At 33.5% G+C, this 18,930-nt stretch overlaps 2 protein-coding genes across 5 annotated transcripts; both read left to right on the forward strand.

The window, feature by feature from the left end:
• Window positions 1–4,180: 4,180 nt before the first annotated feature.
• twf2b (twinfilin actin-binding protein 2b) lies at window positions 4,181–13,214 on the forward strand. Of its 3 annotated transcripts, none has more exons than XM_051123368.1 (11): window positions 4,181–4,584; window positions 5,352–5,429; window positions 7,919–8,097; window positions 8,254–8,349; window positions 10,483–10,587; window positions 10,683–10,697; window positions 10,781–10,822; window positions 10,911–11,030; window positions 12,166–12,316; window positions 12,430–12,551; window positions 12,835–13,214. In XM_051123368.1, the coding sequence occupies exons 1-11, from the start codon at window positions 4,560–4,562 to the stop codon at window positions 13,000–13,002; spliced, it is 1,101 nt and encodes a 366-aa protein (XP_050979325.1). In that variant the 5' UTR covers window positions 4,181–4,559; the 3' UTR covers window positions 13,003–13,214. The 3 variants fall into 3 exon arrangements, with proteins under 3 accessions (XP_050979325.1, XP_050979326.1, XP_050979327.1); XM_051123370.1 differs by lacking the exon at window positions 4,181–4,584 and adding an exon at window positions 5,136–5,227 and having other exon boundaries at window positions 7,924–8,097; XM_051123369.1 differs by lacking the exon at window positions 10,683–10,697.
• Window positions 13,215–15,783: 2,569 nt separating this feature from the next.
• Window positions 15,784–18,836, forward strand: cishb (cytokine inducible SH2-containing protein b). Of its 2 annotated transcripts, none has more exons than XM_051123372.1 (3): window positions 15,784–16,323; window positions 17,394–17,568; window positions 18,033–18,836. In XM_051123372.1, the coding sequence occupies exons 1-3, from the start codon at window positions 16,312–16,314 to the stop codon at window positions 18,503–18,505; spliced, it is 660 nt and encodes a 219-aa protein (XP_050979329.1). In that variant the 5' UTR covers window positions 15,784–16,311; the 3' UTR covers window positions 18,506–18,836. The 2 variants fall into 2 exon arrangements, with proteins under 2 accessions (XP_050979329.1, XP_050979328.1); XM_051123371.1 differs by having other exon boundaries at window positions 15,796–16,323; window positions 17,391–17,568.
• Window positions 18,837–18,930: the final 94 nt, after the last annotated feature.

Below are 18,930 nucleotides of genomic sequence, written 5' to 3' on the forward strand. Positions count from 1 at the left end.
TGAACAACATTTCAAAATAAAAGTCACTCGTCAGCGTGATCAACTTTATTACATAGCATTCTGACAAATCATTTTATTTATTTATTTTTTTCAGTTACATTTATTTTGCAATTATGTACATATTAATACAAATATATACATCTCACAACAGAAGTAGAAAAAGTGTATACAAAGAGAATAATAATAAAATAAAAAAGAAACACACAAAAGAACAAGTGCATGTACATGAGTAAAAAAGGATCTATGCCAGGGATAAAAGAAAAATTAAAATTAAAACATTTAACTAACCAAATTAAATTTACACAGTGCTTCGTAAGTCTTTTTAGCTTTTCTGTTTCTAATATTTTGCAATGTAATACCATATTGTTTAATTTCTTTAATAAAATGTTCACAATTTGGCTTAGCTTTTGTCCATTTCTTTACATGAATGTGATATTTTTCAAGTAAAACAATTAGTTGAGTAAGAAAGGAAATTGTACGTTTAGAATCAATAGTATCTTGTACAAAAAAAAAAAAAAAAAAAATACAACATCATACATTTCTATTTGTATTAATGTACCAAACATTCTAGAAATGAAGTTAGAGACATCTACCCAAAATAATTTTGAGTATACACATTGAAAGAAGAGATGAGTCACAGACTCTTTAACAACACCACAAAACTCACAAGAATTTTCTAAATCCAATTTGAACCGTTCAAATAATTCTTTAACGGGGTAAATTCTGTGTAATATCTTAAAAGATACCTCTTTTACTTTATTACTTACAAAAAATGTACTTGTTATCGACCATACTTTCTTCCAGTCAATGTTTTCATATTTAGATGACCAAAAGACTGTTGAGCATGGCACATAATTATTCTTTAACAGATTTCTAATATATCTATTACTGCATTTATCTTTAACAATATTAATATCGCCAATAAATATATCACGAGTCAATGATTGTTGGTCAGTATTAATGGAATGTACAGAATTACGTAATAATGAAACAACTTTACTTGGAACTGCATCAAAAATAACAGCACAGTCTTTTGGTCTCACAGGAATTTCAAATTTTTTAAGGAATTCTGTGTATGTCAAAAGCAAACCATGTTCATTAAGCAACTGACTAACAGTAAATATTCCATTGTCATACCATGACTGATTAAAGATAGATTTTTTTTTATACAAGATATCTCTATTATTCCACAGAAAATATCGATGTGGTGTGAAATTGTGCTTATATATTAACTGCCAAGCCAGCAAAATCATCTCAATAGATTCGCCCGGGAATCGAATTGCACAGGTCATGCTGTACTTTTTTGATTCATTAATTGATTCATTTTCAATTCATAAATCATCCCTCAGATCAGTTTGTAATTAAAATAAATAAATAAATAAATAAAAATGTATTATTAATGTTATTTAGAGTATCACAGGTGGGTCATAAATATATATGACGCAGCGACCTAAAAAAGTATTAAGTCGCTTAAGTCACACTTAAATTGAGATAATGCAATCTGCAAACAAATTTTGCTTTTGAGCCATTTGAGCAATTTGTTTTCACCAAAAAGGTACTTTAAGTAAATGCATGACATTAATACAGCTCAAAATAAAAAGCACTGGGCAGAGTGATATTAAATGAATATATACAGTATATTAAAACTTAAAACTTACTTTTTAGGGTTGCTTTTATGTGATTTTTTTTGTCTTTTATTATACTGGCTTTGTATTTTTTGGTAATTCTTTTTTTACTGCCTGTACTTTTTGTGTGTATCTTTTAACTTTATAATTTTCATATGTATGTAAAGTGCTTTGAGATGCTACTTTTAAAGATGCTATATAAAATAAAGTTTATTATTATTAGTAGTAGTAGTAGTAGTAGTAGTATTAAATGCACTGCAGTTAAAACGTTTGGCATCAGTAAGATTTTTTATGTTTTTTAAATAAGTTTCTTATGCTCATCAAGGCTGCATTTGTTTGATCAAACATCCAGAAAAAACAGTAATGTTGTGAAATAATATTTCAATGTAAAATAACTGTTTTCTATGTGAATATGTTTTAAAATGTAATTTTAAAAATAAATATTATTGAAACAAATATAGTACATGCATTTAATCCAAAAATGAGAGTGTTAATGAGATGTCAAATACTCACTATGCAGAGGCACACCATATGGTTTATTTATGGCGATTATGTTTTATTATCCATGTTAAAAAAAACAGTTGTGCTGCTATATATTATATACAACAGCATTTATTTAAAATAGAAATTACTTGTAACAATATAAACTACCATTTAAAAGTTTGAGGTCAGTACATTTTTATTCTTTCTTGTTTGAAAGAAATAGCCTAGTTTTATTCACCAAGGATGATTTAAAAAGTGATAACAAAGACTTATATCGTTAGAAAAGATTTCTATTTTGAAAAAATGCTGTTCTTACATTTGTATTCATCAAAGAATCCTGGAAAAAGAATCACAGGTTCCCAAAAAAAAAAAAAAAAAAAAAAAAAAATTAAGCAGCACAACTATTTCCAACATTGATAATAAAAGTAATAAATCAGCATATTGGAATGATTTCTGAAAGATCATGTGACACTGAAGACTGGAGTAATGGCTGATGAAAATTCAGCTTTGCATCACAGGAATAAATTATATTTTAAAATATATCCAAATAGAAAACCATTATTTCACACTATAATACTATTTCACAACATTACTGTTTTTCTGTGTTTTTTTTTCTGTCTTGATGAGCATAAAATCATTTTTTAAAAACATTCAAAATCTTACTGATCCAAAACTTTTGAACGGCAGTGTGTATTACATAAAAATACAAAACGTGTCCACATATTTATCCACAAAATGTTTTGATTCACCGAAATTGGTTCATGAGAGTCATGTGTTAGAGAATCAGATGACTGGGCATGTTGCATGTTTCTGATTCACAAAAAAGAACCATAAACCATATGGTGTGCCTCTACATAGTGAGTATTTGACGTCTCATTAACCCTCTCATTTTCTGATTAAATGCATGTACTATATTTTTTTCAATAATATTTATTCTTTAATATTTTGTATTTTGAGAGGATTTCATAAAAAATATTAATAAAACATTATTTTCAATAAAAGTAATAAATCAGCATATTAGAATGATTTCTGAAGGATCATGTGACACTGAAGACTGGAGTAATGATGCTGAAAATTCAGCTTTGCATCACAGAAATAAATTATATTTAAAAAAATATCTAAATAGAAAACCATTATTTTACACTATAATAATATTTCACAACATTACTGTTTTTCTGTGTTTTCTTTTCTGTCTGATAAGCATAAAATCCAAAACTTTTGAACGGCAGTGTGTATTACATAAAAATACAAAACGTGTCCACATATTTATCCACAAAATGCTTTGATTCACCGAAACTGGTTCATGAGAGTCATGTGTTAGAGAATCAGATGACTGGGCATGTTGCATGTTTCTGATTCACAAAAAACAATCTCATGAAAGTCATAAAAATCGTGAAACTACTTTTAAAGATAAAAATTCTGTCATTAATTACTCACCAAAGTCTATAAAACAATACCTTATATTAAAAAATGTGGTGTGAAGAAGAAAGAGAAACTTTGTGTGCAGAGCATGTGTGTATCTTTGAAGGGAGGGCTGCGCGTGAATAATGAATAATGGCTGGGTTTGTGCTCACAGCTGAGTGAATTAAACATGAAGCCAGCACTAGAAAACTCAGGTATGTTCACTCTCTTTCTGTCTTAACACAAATGCATAATATCCAATGTAAATCTTTTTGTCTGTTACATGCTCTAATGAAATAAAATCACCTGAAACACTTTTCAGAAACACATTTCAAATTTTTCCTTTAATCAAATCTCATAAACCTCATGCAGAATCTCACAGAGCGCTCTAAAGAATACGTTTACGGTCTGAAATGGCTTTTCGATAGCCGGTTAGGTTGTCTAAATGAACCGCCTGTCCTGTTGGTTGGGGGTCAGCAGCCGCCTGCATGGTATCTCATGACAGCCTGGTGGAATTTGAGCTGCCACAGGCCTCTGGTTTATATGCTCCTATCAGGTCCTCGATGTTTGTGAGTGATAATGTGCCATTTCTTTTCACAAATGGAGCGTGGCATAACTGTTTGTAGACGAGCGGAGACAGACAGATAATGTCCAGAGTCCAGACTCTCAGTTTCAGTAGGATGCTACTTCCTTTTATTTTACCCCAGAGCAGCAGCATCATGCAGCGCATCACACATATCAGATGTTGTCATCCACTTTATACCCCATAAGGGCCACCGGTGATGGGTGAATAATACTAGATAGGTGGTGTGCTGGAACCCATCCCTTGACAGGTGTAATATTAGGCTACACATCTTCCTCAGTTCCGCAGATCGAGTTTCAAACAGGATTCCCCAGGTAAGATGCTTAAGGGGCGTTGATGTCATTGTACGGAAGTGAGTTGGACCACACTGCTGGGCACAGATAGCAGTGCCACTGAAGACAATAGGAGGACAACGTGGGAGTTTGGACAGGAATTCGGACTGAGCTGGAGCATCAACGGGACTTGGGATGTCGCACCAGACGGGTATCCATGGTAAGTACAATGAGATCTTTATTTCAGTGACTGCAGCCCATGTGGATTTTTAACATTTAGAGTAACCATTTTAGAATTTTATCTTCACCTTCTCCTTTTAGTGAAAGAAAATCATGCATTTTGAGTTTAAAAGTTAAATATAAACTATGAATGCATGCAATAAAGTTAAAATGAGGCACATTTGGAAAAAAAATAAAAATTGCGTTAAACTTTTTTCAGATTTCCATCTGAGTCTATGTGCAAATGTGTACATTGAAAGTCAAAAGGAATTGTCTTTTAAAAAATAAAAGGTTGCTATTAAAATATTTTAAGTAGGAATATTGATAGTTTTGCTTAACTCTGGGTTTTAGCAAACTAATTTTGGATTCTACAGTATATATAATGGTATATATAGTTATATAGGTATAAAATAAAGACATAATTTTTGGCCGGGTTTTATGTGAATGATGATGGGCGGTAATTTAAGCTTACGGGCGGAAGCGCCGCTCCTCATCCATCTCACCTGTACCTACATCATTTATGAGTCCTGATGCCCTGTTACCATGGTGAGGCCAAGAATGAGGCACAGGCCGCACAGTGTGGAAGCAGTGTAAAATTTCCTTTGTTTCAGTCAATTTTCTTGGTCTTTTCAAAACTATACAATGTAAGAATTTATAATATGTATGTATACTATGTAGGTTTGTGGCATAAAATAATTACTGGGTTTACTTACTGTATCCTGTCTCTGTTGTACCGTCATATGTTGTATACTTCTCTGCTGAAATCAGCAACTCCAGACTTGAGAGAGTTCCTCGTGAAGGCGAGAAGAGGAGCTGTCAGAGTGGTGAAGATTGTTATAAGGAGCGGTGAGTAGGAGCATTTTTGTTTGTGAGAACATAGTTTAATATTAGTATTTCAATACCCACAGGATGGTTTTGTTCAAGCAAAAAGATGATGTGAAGGACTCACATTAATGTGTAATTAAAAAATAAAAATGAGGGCTGTGAGTTTAACGCGTTAACTTAATTAATTAGTTATGAATAAAAATAAAAAACAACACCTCCACAAATGCAGTTATGCACTAAAATTCAAGATATTGGTGCAAAAAATGCAGCTTTATGTGTTTTGTCATATTTATATATATTACATTGTATATATTACATTTCACACGATATTAAAGGGGCAGCAAGAGCAATGACGAGTGCTGATTTTGTCCCGATCTATCACAAGCTTAAATGTGATTTTATACAACAGTTCAGTAAATACACAATAAACACAATATTGTGTGTTTTTGCTCAATTTTGCAGAGGACATATTACCTTTGAAGCCATAGCAGAATTGTTGCACATCTCCGAGCTAAACTCTGTTTAGTTTCTGAATGAATCCGCGTTTTGAACGAATCATGTGAATCAATGATTCAAAGGCCCATTCATTAAGAGAGCCATTTACTTAATTACTGAACAAATCAGCCGCTTGAACGAATCGAATTAATTAATTAATGACTCATAAAGACATTTACCGCCACCTGCTGGCAGATTTAGTTTCTTATTTTGAGTATAATTTCATTAAATAATAATAATAATAAAAATGAAAACATTAAAGAGATAGTTCACCAAAAAAAAAAAAAAAAAAATTCTGTCATCATTTGCTCACCCTCATGCCGTTTCAAACCTTTCTTTTGTGGAACATAAAGAAGGTATTTTGAAGACTGTTTGTAACAAAGCTGTTTTGATTACCAATGACTTCCATCGTATGAACAAAAAATACTGAGATGTTTCTCAAATTCAGAAAAGTATCTGGACACTTAAGTCACACTTAATAATTATGCCAGACATTTGATTTATATTTCTGAGTAATTTCTGCTATTTATTTTAACTAAAAAGGTCATTTTAGTGGATTTTTCACATTTGTACACTTTAAAAAAGGTGTACTTGATTGTATTGAAAAAGTGAACTTAAAAGAATGTTTTTGTAAATGCACTTGTAGATAACATAATATTAATGAAACAAAAGGCCACTTAAGTGTAATTAAAGGAAATTCACTTTCTTAACACTTTTAAGTACACTTTAAAAAGTGCACTTGAAAGTACATTTTAATAATTTGTAATGCTTTAAGAACCCTTATTTTGTTGACTAACATGCTTAAGCACATGCAAGTAGGCCACTTGATTAATATTTTAACAGTAGTGTGCTATTGAAAATTACATTTTAAAGTAAATATATTTTAAATGCACTTAAAGGGATAGTTCACCCTAGATGTGTATGACTTTCTTTTTTCAGATGACCACAGTCAGTTATATTAAAAATTATATATCCTGGCTCTTTCAAGCTTTATAATAAAGTTTTACATATGGATATTATTCTTACACAAATGCAATTGCTTTAGAAGGCCTTTAATATCCCTTGAAGCTGTGTGGAGTACTTTTTATGATAGATGGATGCACTTTATTGGGCTTCAAAATCTCAACACCCATTCACTGCCGTTATAAATCTTGTGAGAAACAGGACATTTTTAAATAAAACTCTGATTGTATTTGTCTGAAAGAAGAAAGTCATATACACCTACACTGTAAAAAATAAAAAAACACAATTTGTTGAGTTTTAAAATAATTTGTTACCCTGCTGCCTTAAAATGTTAAGTTCAGTCAACTAAAATAAGTTTATTCAACTTGAAATGTTAAGTTGTACTAAGTAACAACTTAGACATTTGTGTTTGCTAAACTTAACAGATGGGTAAGTAACCCAGCTGCCTTAAAATTTTAAGTTGATTCAACTCAAATATTTAAGTTGTCACTTAGTATAATTTAACATTTCAAGTTGAATAAACTGTTTTTGAGTTGACTGAACTTAAAAATTTAAGGCAGCCAGGTTACAAATTATTTTAAGTTGACTCAACAAATTGTTTTTTACAGTGTAGGACGGCCTGAGGGTGAGTAAATCATAGGATAATTTTCATTTTTGAGTGAACTATCCCTTTAATTGCAACTTCATCAGACAATAAAATGTCATTTGAAACCTAACAAACAACTATTTTTGATAGATGTTTTGCTTAAATGTTGTTTTTTGTTATCTTTCTTGTAAAATAAATTGCATTTGGTTTGATCTTTTGCATTTGTAATGTAAAAACTGCATACGTTTACCTTGGCAAATATATTTTAGACACTTGTTGACCCTAAAAAGTGTCAAGTAAATGTTAGGATAAACTTGACTGTGGAATGTTATGCATGCAGTGTATGATAACAGCTTCAAGGCACCGTGCTGTTTTTGGACCCAGAGTGATGGTCGGTTCATTTATCTGGAGCTATTCCAAGTAGTCGGGGTGTGTGTGTGTGTGTATCTGTCTGTGTGTGCTTTAGAGCAGCTGGTGTTGGGAGCGTACAGAGAGGTGTCTCAGAGCTGGGATCAGGACTATGACGCATGTGTCCTGCCCATGCTGGACGGTCTAGAACCCTGTTATATCCTTTACCGCCTTGACTCACAGAACCAGCTGGGATATGAGTGGCTGTTTATCTCCTGGTCACCAGACCAGTCACCAGTAAGTAGGAAACACATGATAAAGTGAAATGTGTACACGCAATACAAACTCTCACTCTCACCCTCTTTAAATAATCTTTCCTTTAGTTCCCTTGAGTTCAAAATACTGTGAATTACCCTTCTGGGTGACAATATCCATTCATTCTGCACTACACAGGTGAGGTTAAAGATGGTTTACGCTGCTACCCGAGCCACACTGAAGAAAGAGTTTGGAGGAAGTCACCTCAAAGATGAACTGTTTGGAACAGTCCAGGTGTGTGGACAGGGGTTTATTATTTTGGAATTGTACCCGTATATTATCAACTGTATATTTGTATATTTATACAAAAAATAAATAAATGAAACAATGCCAGTATTACAAAATATAACACTAAAAGGTGTAAAATTCACTAGTTTTTCTAAAGAAACACTGTCCAACAGCGACACCAGCAGGTAAAGTTACAGCGAGAGTCCGTGTCTAACAATGAAATGAATTGTTCTACGTATTAGATTGTTTTTTTAGCGTCTACACCTACCCCAACCCTAAACTTAGCCATTACTATAATACAAAAACAGTATAATTGTACAGTGTGACAATAATAATGTTAGATTGATGTGCGCATGCCCAGTAGCTAGAGCTGTATCCCTTCTAGCCTTAACCGACTTTGGTGGGGGGTAACTGTGATTGAATGGAGGAAAGTTACTGCTTCCATCGTGATATGATTGGATATGACTGGTTATGTTCGGCTGTGATTGGTTCATGTGATAAATCCCGTCTCTTGTGTTCGATATGATTGGATATGACTGGTTATGATCGTCTGTGATTGGTTCATGCGATAAATCCCGCCTCTTGTGTTTGTGTGCGTTCCGTGTTCATAAATGAGTCTGAATAAACAATATTGGCCTTAATGGGAAACCACTTTGTTACATCAAAATAACATTTAAAATGGCCTGAAAACATGATCTGGGAGTTTTTATTGAGTAATCAGCTTGGTAAAATTTGACTGATGATCAAAAAAATAAAAAAATAGTTAAACGTTAACTATTTAAAAGAATAGCTGAACAAAAGTTCACAAATAAAATTTATTGTTTAAATTGCTACTGCCTTGAGTTATTGTTTTGGAATAAATGCAAAATGCTTAAAAACACTAACTTGATGAGATTTTGTACTTGGCTTTAATAAATAGAACATTGATTACGTTGTTAATGTATATATATATATTTTTAATAGTGTAAGTAATGTTTATTTAACCAAGAAAATGTGACTGGGACATGAATTTACATTTAATTGAAAAAAAAAGAAAAAAGGCTGAGGTAGTGGTGTAAATTTGATCAAATATTTCTAATTTCTGACTGCCGTAATCAATCTCTTTATTTTTTCATCTTTTGGAAAGTCATGGAAACACTATATCATGGATTTTTTTCTTTTGCTTTTGGACAAAATAGAAACACACACACACACACACACACACACACACAAAAATCTGATCTCACTGCAGAAATTCCATGATTAACCAATTTTAATAAAGTAAACCAGATAGCTGATTATTCATAATTATGTATTGCCTGTTACAACGACCAGTCAGAACAAAACAGAATAAAATGTGACCCTGGACCACAAAACCAGTCGTAAGTAACATGGGTATATTTTTAGCAAAAGCCAAAAATACATTATTTGTATGGGTCAAAATGATACATTTCTCTTTTATGCCAAAAATCATTAGGATGTTAAGTAAAAATCATGTTCCATGAAGATATTTTGTAATTTTTTACCGTAAATATATTAAAACCTAATTTTTGATTAGTAATGTGCATTGCTAAGAACTTCATTTGGACAACTTTAAAGGCAATTTTCTCAAGATTTTTTTCTCAAGTTTTTTTTGCACCCTCAGATTTCAGATTTTCAAATAGTTGTATCTCGGCTAAATATTGTCCTAACAAACCGTACATCAATGCAAAGCTTATTTATTCAGCTTTCAGATGATGTATAAATCTCAATTTCAAAAAATTTACCCTTGTGACTGGTTTTGTGGTCCAGGGTCACAAATGTGCTTTCCTGACAAATGACCTGCATTTGTTTTCTGCTTTGCATAAAATCTTAATATTCTTTGTTGTTCCATGAAGAACCTTTAAAAATCCATGGAAAATTTCTATTGGACTTTCCATTAGGAAAATTTTGTTTCTTTTTAGGAACTGTACCTTGAAAGGTTCTTGAAAGGCATTGCTGCCAAAAAAGTGAAAAAAAGAACTGGAAAAAAAATTTTAGAACCGGGTTTACATTAGTAAACCTACTTTATTTTCTGTTCTTTTGTGCCCTTCACTCACTTTTCCTCGGGTTTCTTCAGGTCACATGTTTAGAGATGTGATGATGAGTCATCTAAGCACTATTTACTATTCTGACCTGCAGGAAGACGTCTGTTTCCAAGGTTATTTACGACACCTGTCCTCCTCTTCCAGCCCGGCCCCTCTCACTACTGCTGAGCAACAGCTCCACCAGATTAAAATAACAGAGGTGAGGAAGGTCAAAGAAAAGAATATCTGATATTTTGTCTGCCTGTATATTAATATCTAATAAACAAATGTATTTCTTAATAATGCACCTGACAGGACAGAGTGGCACGGGTGAGTTTCCTATGATTGATTTTGTTTTTAAGTGCATAAGTATTAAGGGGATTTTAACAAAACATCTGTACCTCTCTGTTCAGGACGAGCGAAGACGAGTTGCCACTGTAAGTGGACAATCAAAGGTAGCTTCAGCTCTCTATTCGCCAAATTATTAGAAATGTTAATATTACATATATCCTTATGTGTCTGTGATATGTGTTTCTGATACAGACAGAGATCAGTGTGGAGAGTAAAAATCCAACTTTGCAGGGTTTGGCATTCCCATTACAAGAAGAGGCTAAACATGCTTTACAGCAGCTGAAACTCAAACGCATCAATTACATTCAACTAGTAAGTTCCACATACATATACATTACACACTGATATAAAACAAAATGTTCAGACTCCCATTTATATTTTCAATTGCACTTACAGCATCAGTTTGCTTCATTATACATACAAAATTGCTTGTGATAATGCTGTTGCTAAATTTGCATGTTTAAAACCGGATTCTCTGCATAATATTACAATTCAAAATAAATTAAGCAACGATACACATAAATTCAAAATAAAAAATTATGGTCTGTTGTGCTCACCAAGGCTGCGCTGATCAAAAACATGGTAACATATTAGTCTAGTGAAATATTAATACATTTAAAAATAACTTTTCTATTCAAATATATTGTAAATTGTAAATTATTCCTGTGATTGTAGCTGAATTTTCAGCATCATTACGTCAGTTTTCACATGATCCTTCAGAAGTCATTCTAATATGCTGATTTGGTGCACAAATGTTTCTTTTTTATTGTGCATTTTGAAAACAGTTGTGCTGCTTAATATTTTTCAAAACCGTAATATATTGTTTTCAGGATTCTTTGATAAATACACTACCAGTCAAAAGTTTTTGAACAGTACAATTTTTTTAATGTTTTTTTTTAAAGATGTCTCTTCTGCTCACAAAGCCTGCATTTATTTGATCCAAAGTACAGCAAAAACAGTAACATTTTGAAATATTTTTACTATTTAAAATAACTGCTTTCTATTTGAATATATTTTAAAATGTAATTTATTCCTGTGATTTCAAAGCTGATTTTCCAGTCACATGATCCTTCAGAAATCGTTCTAATATTCTGATTTGCTGCTCAAAAAACCTTTATTATTATTATGATGTTGAAAACTGCTGAGTATAATTTTTCCAGGTTTCTTTGATGAATAGAAAGTTAAGAAGAACAGCATTTATCTGAAATAGAAATCTTTTGTAACATTATAAATGTCTTTATCATACATTTTGATCAATTTAAAGCATCCTTGCTAAAATGAAAACTGCTATTTTTTAAATAGTACAAATATTTCACAATATTACAGCTTTTGCTGTATTTTCGATCAAATAAATGCAGACTTGGTGAGCAGAGGAGAATTCTGTGTCTCCATAGAATATGTCTCAACAAGCCCAATAACAAAGCACTGTATCTGTATCATCTTAAAGAGGCTGGACACCGAGCGAGAGACAATTGAGCTGGTCCACACTAGTCCCACAGAGACCAAAGAGCTGCCAAGCAGAATCCCCACCGATGCCCCACGATACCACTTCTTCCTGTACAAACACGCCCATCAAGGACAGGCACTGGAAGCTGTAGGTTAGTTCCGAAATATGAACTATTCTCTGCCAGTATCACAATATGCTGAGTTGGCCTCTAAAGATATTTCATATCTAATGTTTGTCATGTTTGTGTTTGAATATGTGGACCAGTTTTCATCTACTCCATGCCTGGGTATAGTTGTAGCATCAAAGAAAGGATGCTGTACTCCAGCTGTAAGAATCGACTGCTGGATGAAGTCGAGAGAGACTATCACATAGAGATCGCCAAAAAGGTACAATAACAGAAACAGTTGGTCTTAATACTGTACAGTATGTTTTTCAAGCAGAATAGAAAGTTCAGAAAACAGCATTTATTTGACATTTTATATCTTGACGGTCACTTTTGATCAATGTAGTCCATCATTGCTGGGTAAAAGTATTAATTTATTTAAAAAAACCCTGAAACTTTTAAATAATAAGTGTAACTTTATAATACATAACATTTTGACATTTGGTTTCAATCAAATGCTCATACTTATCCACATTTCAGTTCATCTGTTTATGTGTCGTGTGTAGATGGAGATTGATAGTGGAGAGTGCCTGACAGAGGATTTCCTGTATGAAGAGGTTTATCCGAAGCAGCATGCTCTGAAACAAGCCTTCACCAAGCCAAAGGGCCCTACAGGGAAACGAGGGAACAAGCGTCTAATCAGAGGAGCGGGAGAAAATGGAGATGAGAGCTAAAAACATACAGTCAAAACATGTAAAATGACATCTGATACACTTATCTGAGCTCTCTGTTTCGTTCTTCTTATTATTTTTTATGTTAGATATTAACTAGTCTTCTTTCAGTCTGAAACACACTGTCACATGGTTTTCAAGGCCACATAAATGTGCTGTTTAGGTGATGATTTTTATGTTAAAGTTAAAATAAAATCCATTAATCTGTTGTTAAATCTCCTTATTGTCTGACTGTGGAGCAGCATTATGTTTAGCTAACAGAGCACATATTGAATGTTTACTAAGATATCTCGGTCAGGTGTTACATTAAGCAAAAAATCATTAGTAATTGCAGTTTACAAGAATATATGGGCCATTCTATAGAATTGGTGTAAACTGCTGTCCCACAACCAAAAAGCACATTTAAAAAGCATTTAGGAATTACTAAGATCCTTATATTATCTGTTGAAACCTACAATCATTTTTCAAATATTAGTAAGCCTAATATATACTGTATATAAAATCATCATTTATTTGGTACTTTCAATTGGCTGTCCCGAACCCCAACCCCTAAATTTCAATTGTTGAAAATTATATTGAAATAATTTTAAAAAATCTCTTTTTGATTTTTTAAAAAAGTGAAGTTTTAATTATTGTAAATTATTAAACTTTATGTAAAAATTTCCCCAGACTTTATGTCCCGCATTTTTATGTCACTACCGAAACAGTGCATGTTTTAGTCCACTGGCATTTACGATCAGGAAATATTTATGTGTCCCTCTCTCTCATAGCTACATGGTGTGAGTGGATAGGTCCCATTATTTTGAGGTAAATGTGTTTAAAAGTATGAAAATCTATGTGTAATTTAAAGGAATGTCACTACCAAACACCTTTTTTCTGCAATTAAGCACACTGTTTCGGTAATGACAATTTTAGATACTTTTGAACCTAGGTGGAAACATTTGGTGAAGTTTCGGTGAAGTGACATGATTGTTTTTTTAGTTTTTTAGTTTTTTTAGTTTCCGTGCACAACTGTGCTAGCTATCCATGTGCTGATCAGCATCTTTAAGCTGGCCCAAAAGTAATTAAAATTGTCACTACCGAAACAATTATAACCAAAGCAAGTCATCATCGTTTCGGTAGTGACAAAAGGGAACCCATAATCCTTTATTTGTTGAAAATAAACAAAATGTTAGTACAAATTTTCAGTATTTTAGTATGTTTAAGTAGTGTTTTAGTGTACAAGTTGAAATTCTATAATGTGATGTGGTCTCTACCAAAGCATTACCTAAACATTGGATGTTCTGTCAAAAATAAGTATACTGAATTATCAACTAAGATGTTATGATAGTGTTTGGTTTAAAATATTCAAACTAATGAATCCTTACCTTTGAAATCAGTTTGATCAACGTTTTGCCTTTTTAAAAAATTGGATTCAAATCTCAAATCTCACAAATCACACTTGAAATATTGTTAAAATTGTAATTGTTATTGATTTACCGCTGAAAACTTTTGAAGAAAATAGCAAAAAATATATTAACAAGGAAAATGTCAGCAAAAATCTTAATGGGTAAATGTAATTCTTCTTATTAAATTATATATTACTGTGTTTCAGTAGTGACAAATTCGGGAAGAGGACAAATATTCCACAAAATACAATGAGAATTAACTGCACATTTACTAGAAATGTGTACCTTGGATATTTTACAATTTGCATACATACAAAATTTGTGGAAAAACACATTTTTTTTCAATTCTGACTTTGCACCAATTCTGTAGAATGCCCCATATATATATATATGTATATATTAGTGCTGTCAGTTGATTAAAAAATTTAATCTAATTAATTACAATTACAATTCGCATATTAATCGAAAAATAAATCGGTCTGTGAAAATACCCACAAAAGATTATTTAAAGTTATTTTTGTGTTAAATGAGAAAGCAGCAAGTAGACATTACAAATGGTAGCTTTAGAAAGAAATATTTTATGTGATTCAGCATAACATTCATTACACATAAACACTTAGGCTGCAATGCCCTTGAACTATGGAACATAAAAGAAGATAACTTGAGAAACATCTCAGTATTTTTTGTTCATACACTGAACGTCAAGGTAACTAAAACAGCTTTGTGTTTGGAAGGTTTGAAACGATAATAATTGTATTATTATTAATATATGATACTCTAAATAAAAAACTAAATCTGCCAGCAGGTGGCTATGGATCATTCAGGTAGGAGATGTATCAAGGAGATGTAAACTCTTGTGGAGTATGTAAACATCTTTTATGTGAAATATCTTATTTAGGTCAGTACTAAATAAACTAAAACATGCATTTTGTATGATCCCTCTTTATTTTTAATGTCAAACTTTAAACTATGCTACCAACTGAATTTAGTGCTGTATGTAATGAATAAAAACATATATATATATATATATATATATATATATATACATTTAATTTAAACAGTTATTCTGGGTGTGTCTCTTTATCCATGCGCTGACCCAGGGCCAGTTCTATCAGTCTATCAGTTACCGGGTTGTTAAGATGTTATTAACTACACGAGCAACATTCTGGCAATAAACATTTTCTGGAATTAGACTTACTCAGCACTAGGCTTACCTTGCAGTCACCTCCCATCACAGCCCTCGCCGCTGCCCAGAGATCTCTCTCTCAGTTAATGCAGCTGGCGCAGAGGTCAATTTCAGCGACTGTTTCAGCATTCCTGGAAAGCTCTTTACCGGGAAAGTCATCCGCCTCTGAAACCGGCCCGGGCGCTTCGTCAGCGGCACACGGCAGCCAATGGAAACGCAGCGACGGTCGAGAGCGCAGTTCTGCGAAACGCCGAGCGCCCGGTGATGAGGCCGCGAGCGCAAAGATGTAGCGCTTTTCTTGGAATGAGGTTCCTAGAACGCGCGTCAGCTCATAAAACAGCCAAACGTGATGCAAAGGCGTTTCTTACTGCTCTTATTACAGGAAAATAATAATCCACTAAGCCAAACGACCTACTACTCCTATTTGATTGCTACTACTAAGCTGTTTTGCGTCAATTTCGTTCCGACTTCGCGACTTTCTGGAGGAGTAACTTACTTGACAAGGAAGGCTCGTTCGACTTAGACAAACATCAGAGATTATTTCTAATTTAAAAAGGGTTAGATGTTGACCAAATTCACTCGCTTTGTGGACGTTTTGTCGCCATCATAGCACTGCTGGAACAATGTCAGCAGCTTTGGCACACTGCCGGACTTGGATTCGCGTAAATTTTACAGAATTTTCAAACTGTCATCGCACATTTTGCCCTGTTTTTGTGACTTACAGAAGGTGACGATTTTATGCCCACCAAGGTAAGAAATCTATGCGTTGTACTCGCAATCTTTTTAGTTTCATGAGAACTGTGAAGCGGCCAGACCTGTTTGGTTGGGTGCACTCTTGACATTAGTTTATGACGAACTGCAGGGGTTACATGACGTCTGTCATGTGTATCATCCGTTTATGATTGACTGTGATCGTGGCATTTCAAAACTAAACATTTTGCGCACATCTAAGCGCTTTATAATGTTGCATTGTGTAATAAGGAGCGAAACACGCACTGAAAGTTTTCTGACCAAGTTATACTGTCTGAGCAAACATGAAAACGTTTAATGTTCATTGCGAGTTTTAAAATCAAAACTGCGTATTTGTCTGACATTTTTCATTTTATTTCAGTTTGTTTTATTAAATAGATTTATTTTTAAAATGTATTTTTGGAAATTGTTTGTCAATTGTAATCATTTTTTCAATTATTTTTAACATGCCTGTGATTATACTTAAAGTCTGTGCAAGTGTGATTTGAATAAAATCTTTACAAATGAAATGGAAAAACCAGCATGTAGTGTCACAATCAGCCATCAAAATCCCTTAAAGCTCTGTTTGTAAAGTCTTTTGTTTGAGTATGCTGACATAACCATTGTGTCATGATATTTATGTTTCATAACGTGAGAAAGAACATACAGATTCCGACTTACTGAAGCAGATGTTGAGAGAGAATTAAAAACACCATTCCAACAACACATCAGTCTGATTTTTACCATTTTACATGTCATATTTGTGACTTGTTGTTTTGTAAAATCTGATATTTACCCTGCTGCGTCCCAAGTGAAATTCTTGCCACATTGTGTAAATATCATGCGAGTGCATTCTCTTGTTCTTGGCACACTGCGCTTCCTTTGTTTGTTCTTTCTTAGAGTTCATTGGAATTATAAATGACAAAACAATGACATAGAAAGCACAGCAATTTTAACCACTGGACTGTTAGCTCTGCCACCTTACCTCATTTTGTAGATTAAAAAATAAATAAATAAAAAAAGTTGATTAGATAACATAATGCAATAATTATTCTCAAGAAATGTGTTTTTTTCTTTTCTTCCATAAGAAGGCTCTAATGCCAGGGCCACATTCAGGAATGGTTGCTAGCCGTACGAGTGCCCAAAATGAGAGGGACGAATCAGAGGTTCAACAAATTAAGCAGTCACAAGCAGCTCTCTGCACATGGGCCCCGGCTGAGGACTTGCGTTTTATCACCACAACCTTTCAGCACTTACACACCTCAGGTACAAAAATACACTGTATAAGTCAAAATGATCAATTTTTCTTTTATGCCAAAAATCATTAGGATATTAAGTAAAGATCATGTTCCATGAAGATATTTTGTAAATTTCCTACTGTAATTATATCAAAACTTAATTTTTGGTTTGTAACATGCATCGCTAAGAATCATTTAGACAAATTTAAAAGGAGATTTTCTCAGTATTTAGATTTTTGGCACAATCAGATACCAGATTTTCAAATAGTTATATCTCGGACAAATATTGTCCTGACAAACCGTACATCAGTGGAAAGCTTATTTATTCAGCTTTCAGATTATGTATAAACCTCAGTTTTTTAAAAAATGGACCCTTGTGACTGGTTTTGTGGTCCAGGGTCATGTTCTCTGACCTCTTGTTGAATAAATTAAAATTTTACTGATCTCAAATAGTAGTGTATGTCATATTAACAAAGCTTCTTTATGTTTTAGGATGGTACTGGGGTGGTATGACAGCCAGCGAGGCAAGGGATGCCCTCATTGGAGCGTCTGAAGGGACTTTCCTTGTGCGTGACAGCAGCCATCCACTCTACCTCTTCACCCTCTCCGTACAGACCTGGAGAGGCCCCACTAACGTCCGCATCGAATACGACAGCGGCCGATTCCGTCTCGATTCCACTTTTCCAGCCCGTTCTTGCCTGTTGTCCTTTTCTGCTCTTCCTAGTCTCGTGCAGCACTATACATCCACGAGTCAAGTGGAGGAAAGGATAGAAGAACATCACACGGTGTCAAAGGACAATGGTGTCCTGCTAAAGCTCAGGAAGCCTCTGCACAGGCCTCGGGCCTTTCCAACATTACAGCACCTCACACGCCTCACTATAAACAGACATACTGATCGCCATACACAGCTGCCGCTGCCACGGCCGCTGCTGCTTTACTTGCAGGAATACCCCTTTCAGGTGTGAGGACACTTAGGGGGATGTTGGTGCATTTCAGGGGGTTTGTGAATTGGGGAATTAGCTAAAATTTGCAAATGTTGCTCCCTGGCAGAAGTGTGGATATGTTTATTTTGGTCATATGAAGAGATTTACAAGTTGTGCAAATAAACAAGGACTATTTTGTGTACGTTTTTTGTTTTTAAATATTTGTAAATATTTCTCATTTTGGTAAACGAAATGTTTCTATGTGTTTTTGTGCTTCCAAGTATTCACGGAGCTCGCATACTACCATCACCAGAACATTGAAAAAATAAAATATCAAAACCAGTACGCATAAACAATAAACAAATGTGTAATATTGTGTCTCCAAAGGTGTAATGTCTTCAGAAAGAAATTCAGTATGTATTTATTTAGAAACAAATTGTACAGTTATTGCACCCTTCAAAGTCTCT

This window comes from Labeo rohita, chromosome 11 (genome assembly GCF_022985175.1).
Source record: "Labeo rohita strain BAU-BD-2019 chromosome 11, IGBB_LRoh.1.0, whole genome shotgun sequence".
NCBI classification, from domain to species: domain Eukaryota; kingdom Metazoa; phylum Chordata; class Actinopteri; order Cypriniformes; family Cyprinidae; genus Labeo; species Labeo rohita.

Coding starts and splice junctions, on each gene's coding strand:
- twf2b (XM_051123368.1), top strand. CDS start 4,560: ATGTCGCACCAGACGGGTATCCATG. Junction 5,430..7,918: donor GAAGATTGTTATAAGGAGCG/GTGAGTAGGAGC, acceptor TGTGTGCTTTAG/AGCAGCTGGTGTTGGGAGCG. Junction 8,098..8,253: donor GGTCACCAGACCAGTCACCA/GTAAGTAGGAAA, acceptor TGCACTACACAG/GTGAGGTTAAAGATGGTTTA.
- cishb (XM_051123371.1), top strand. Junction 17,569..18,032: donor TCAGCACTTACACACCTCAG/GTACAAAAATAC, acceptor TTTATGTTTTAG/GATGGTACTGGGGTGGTATG.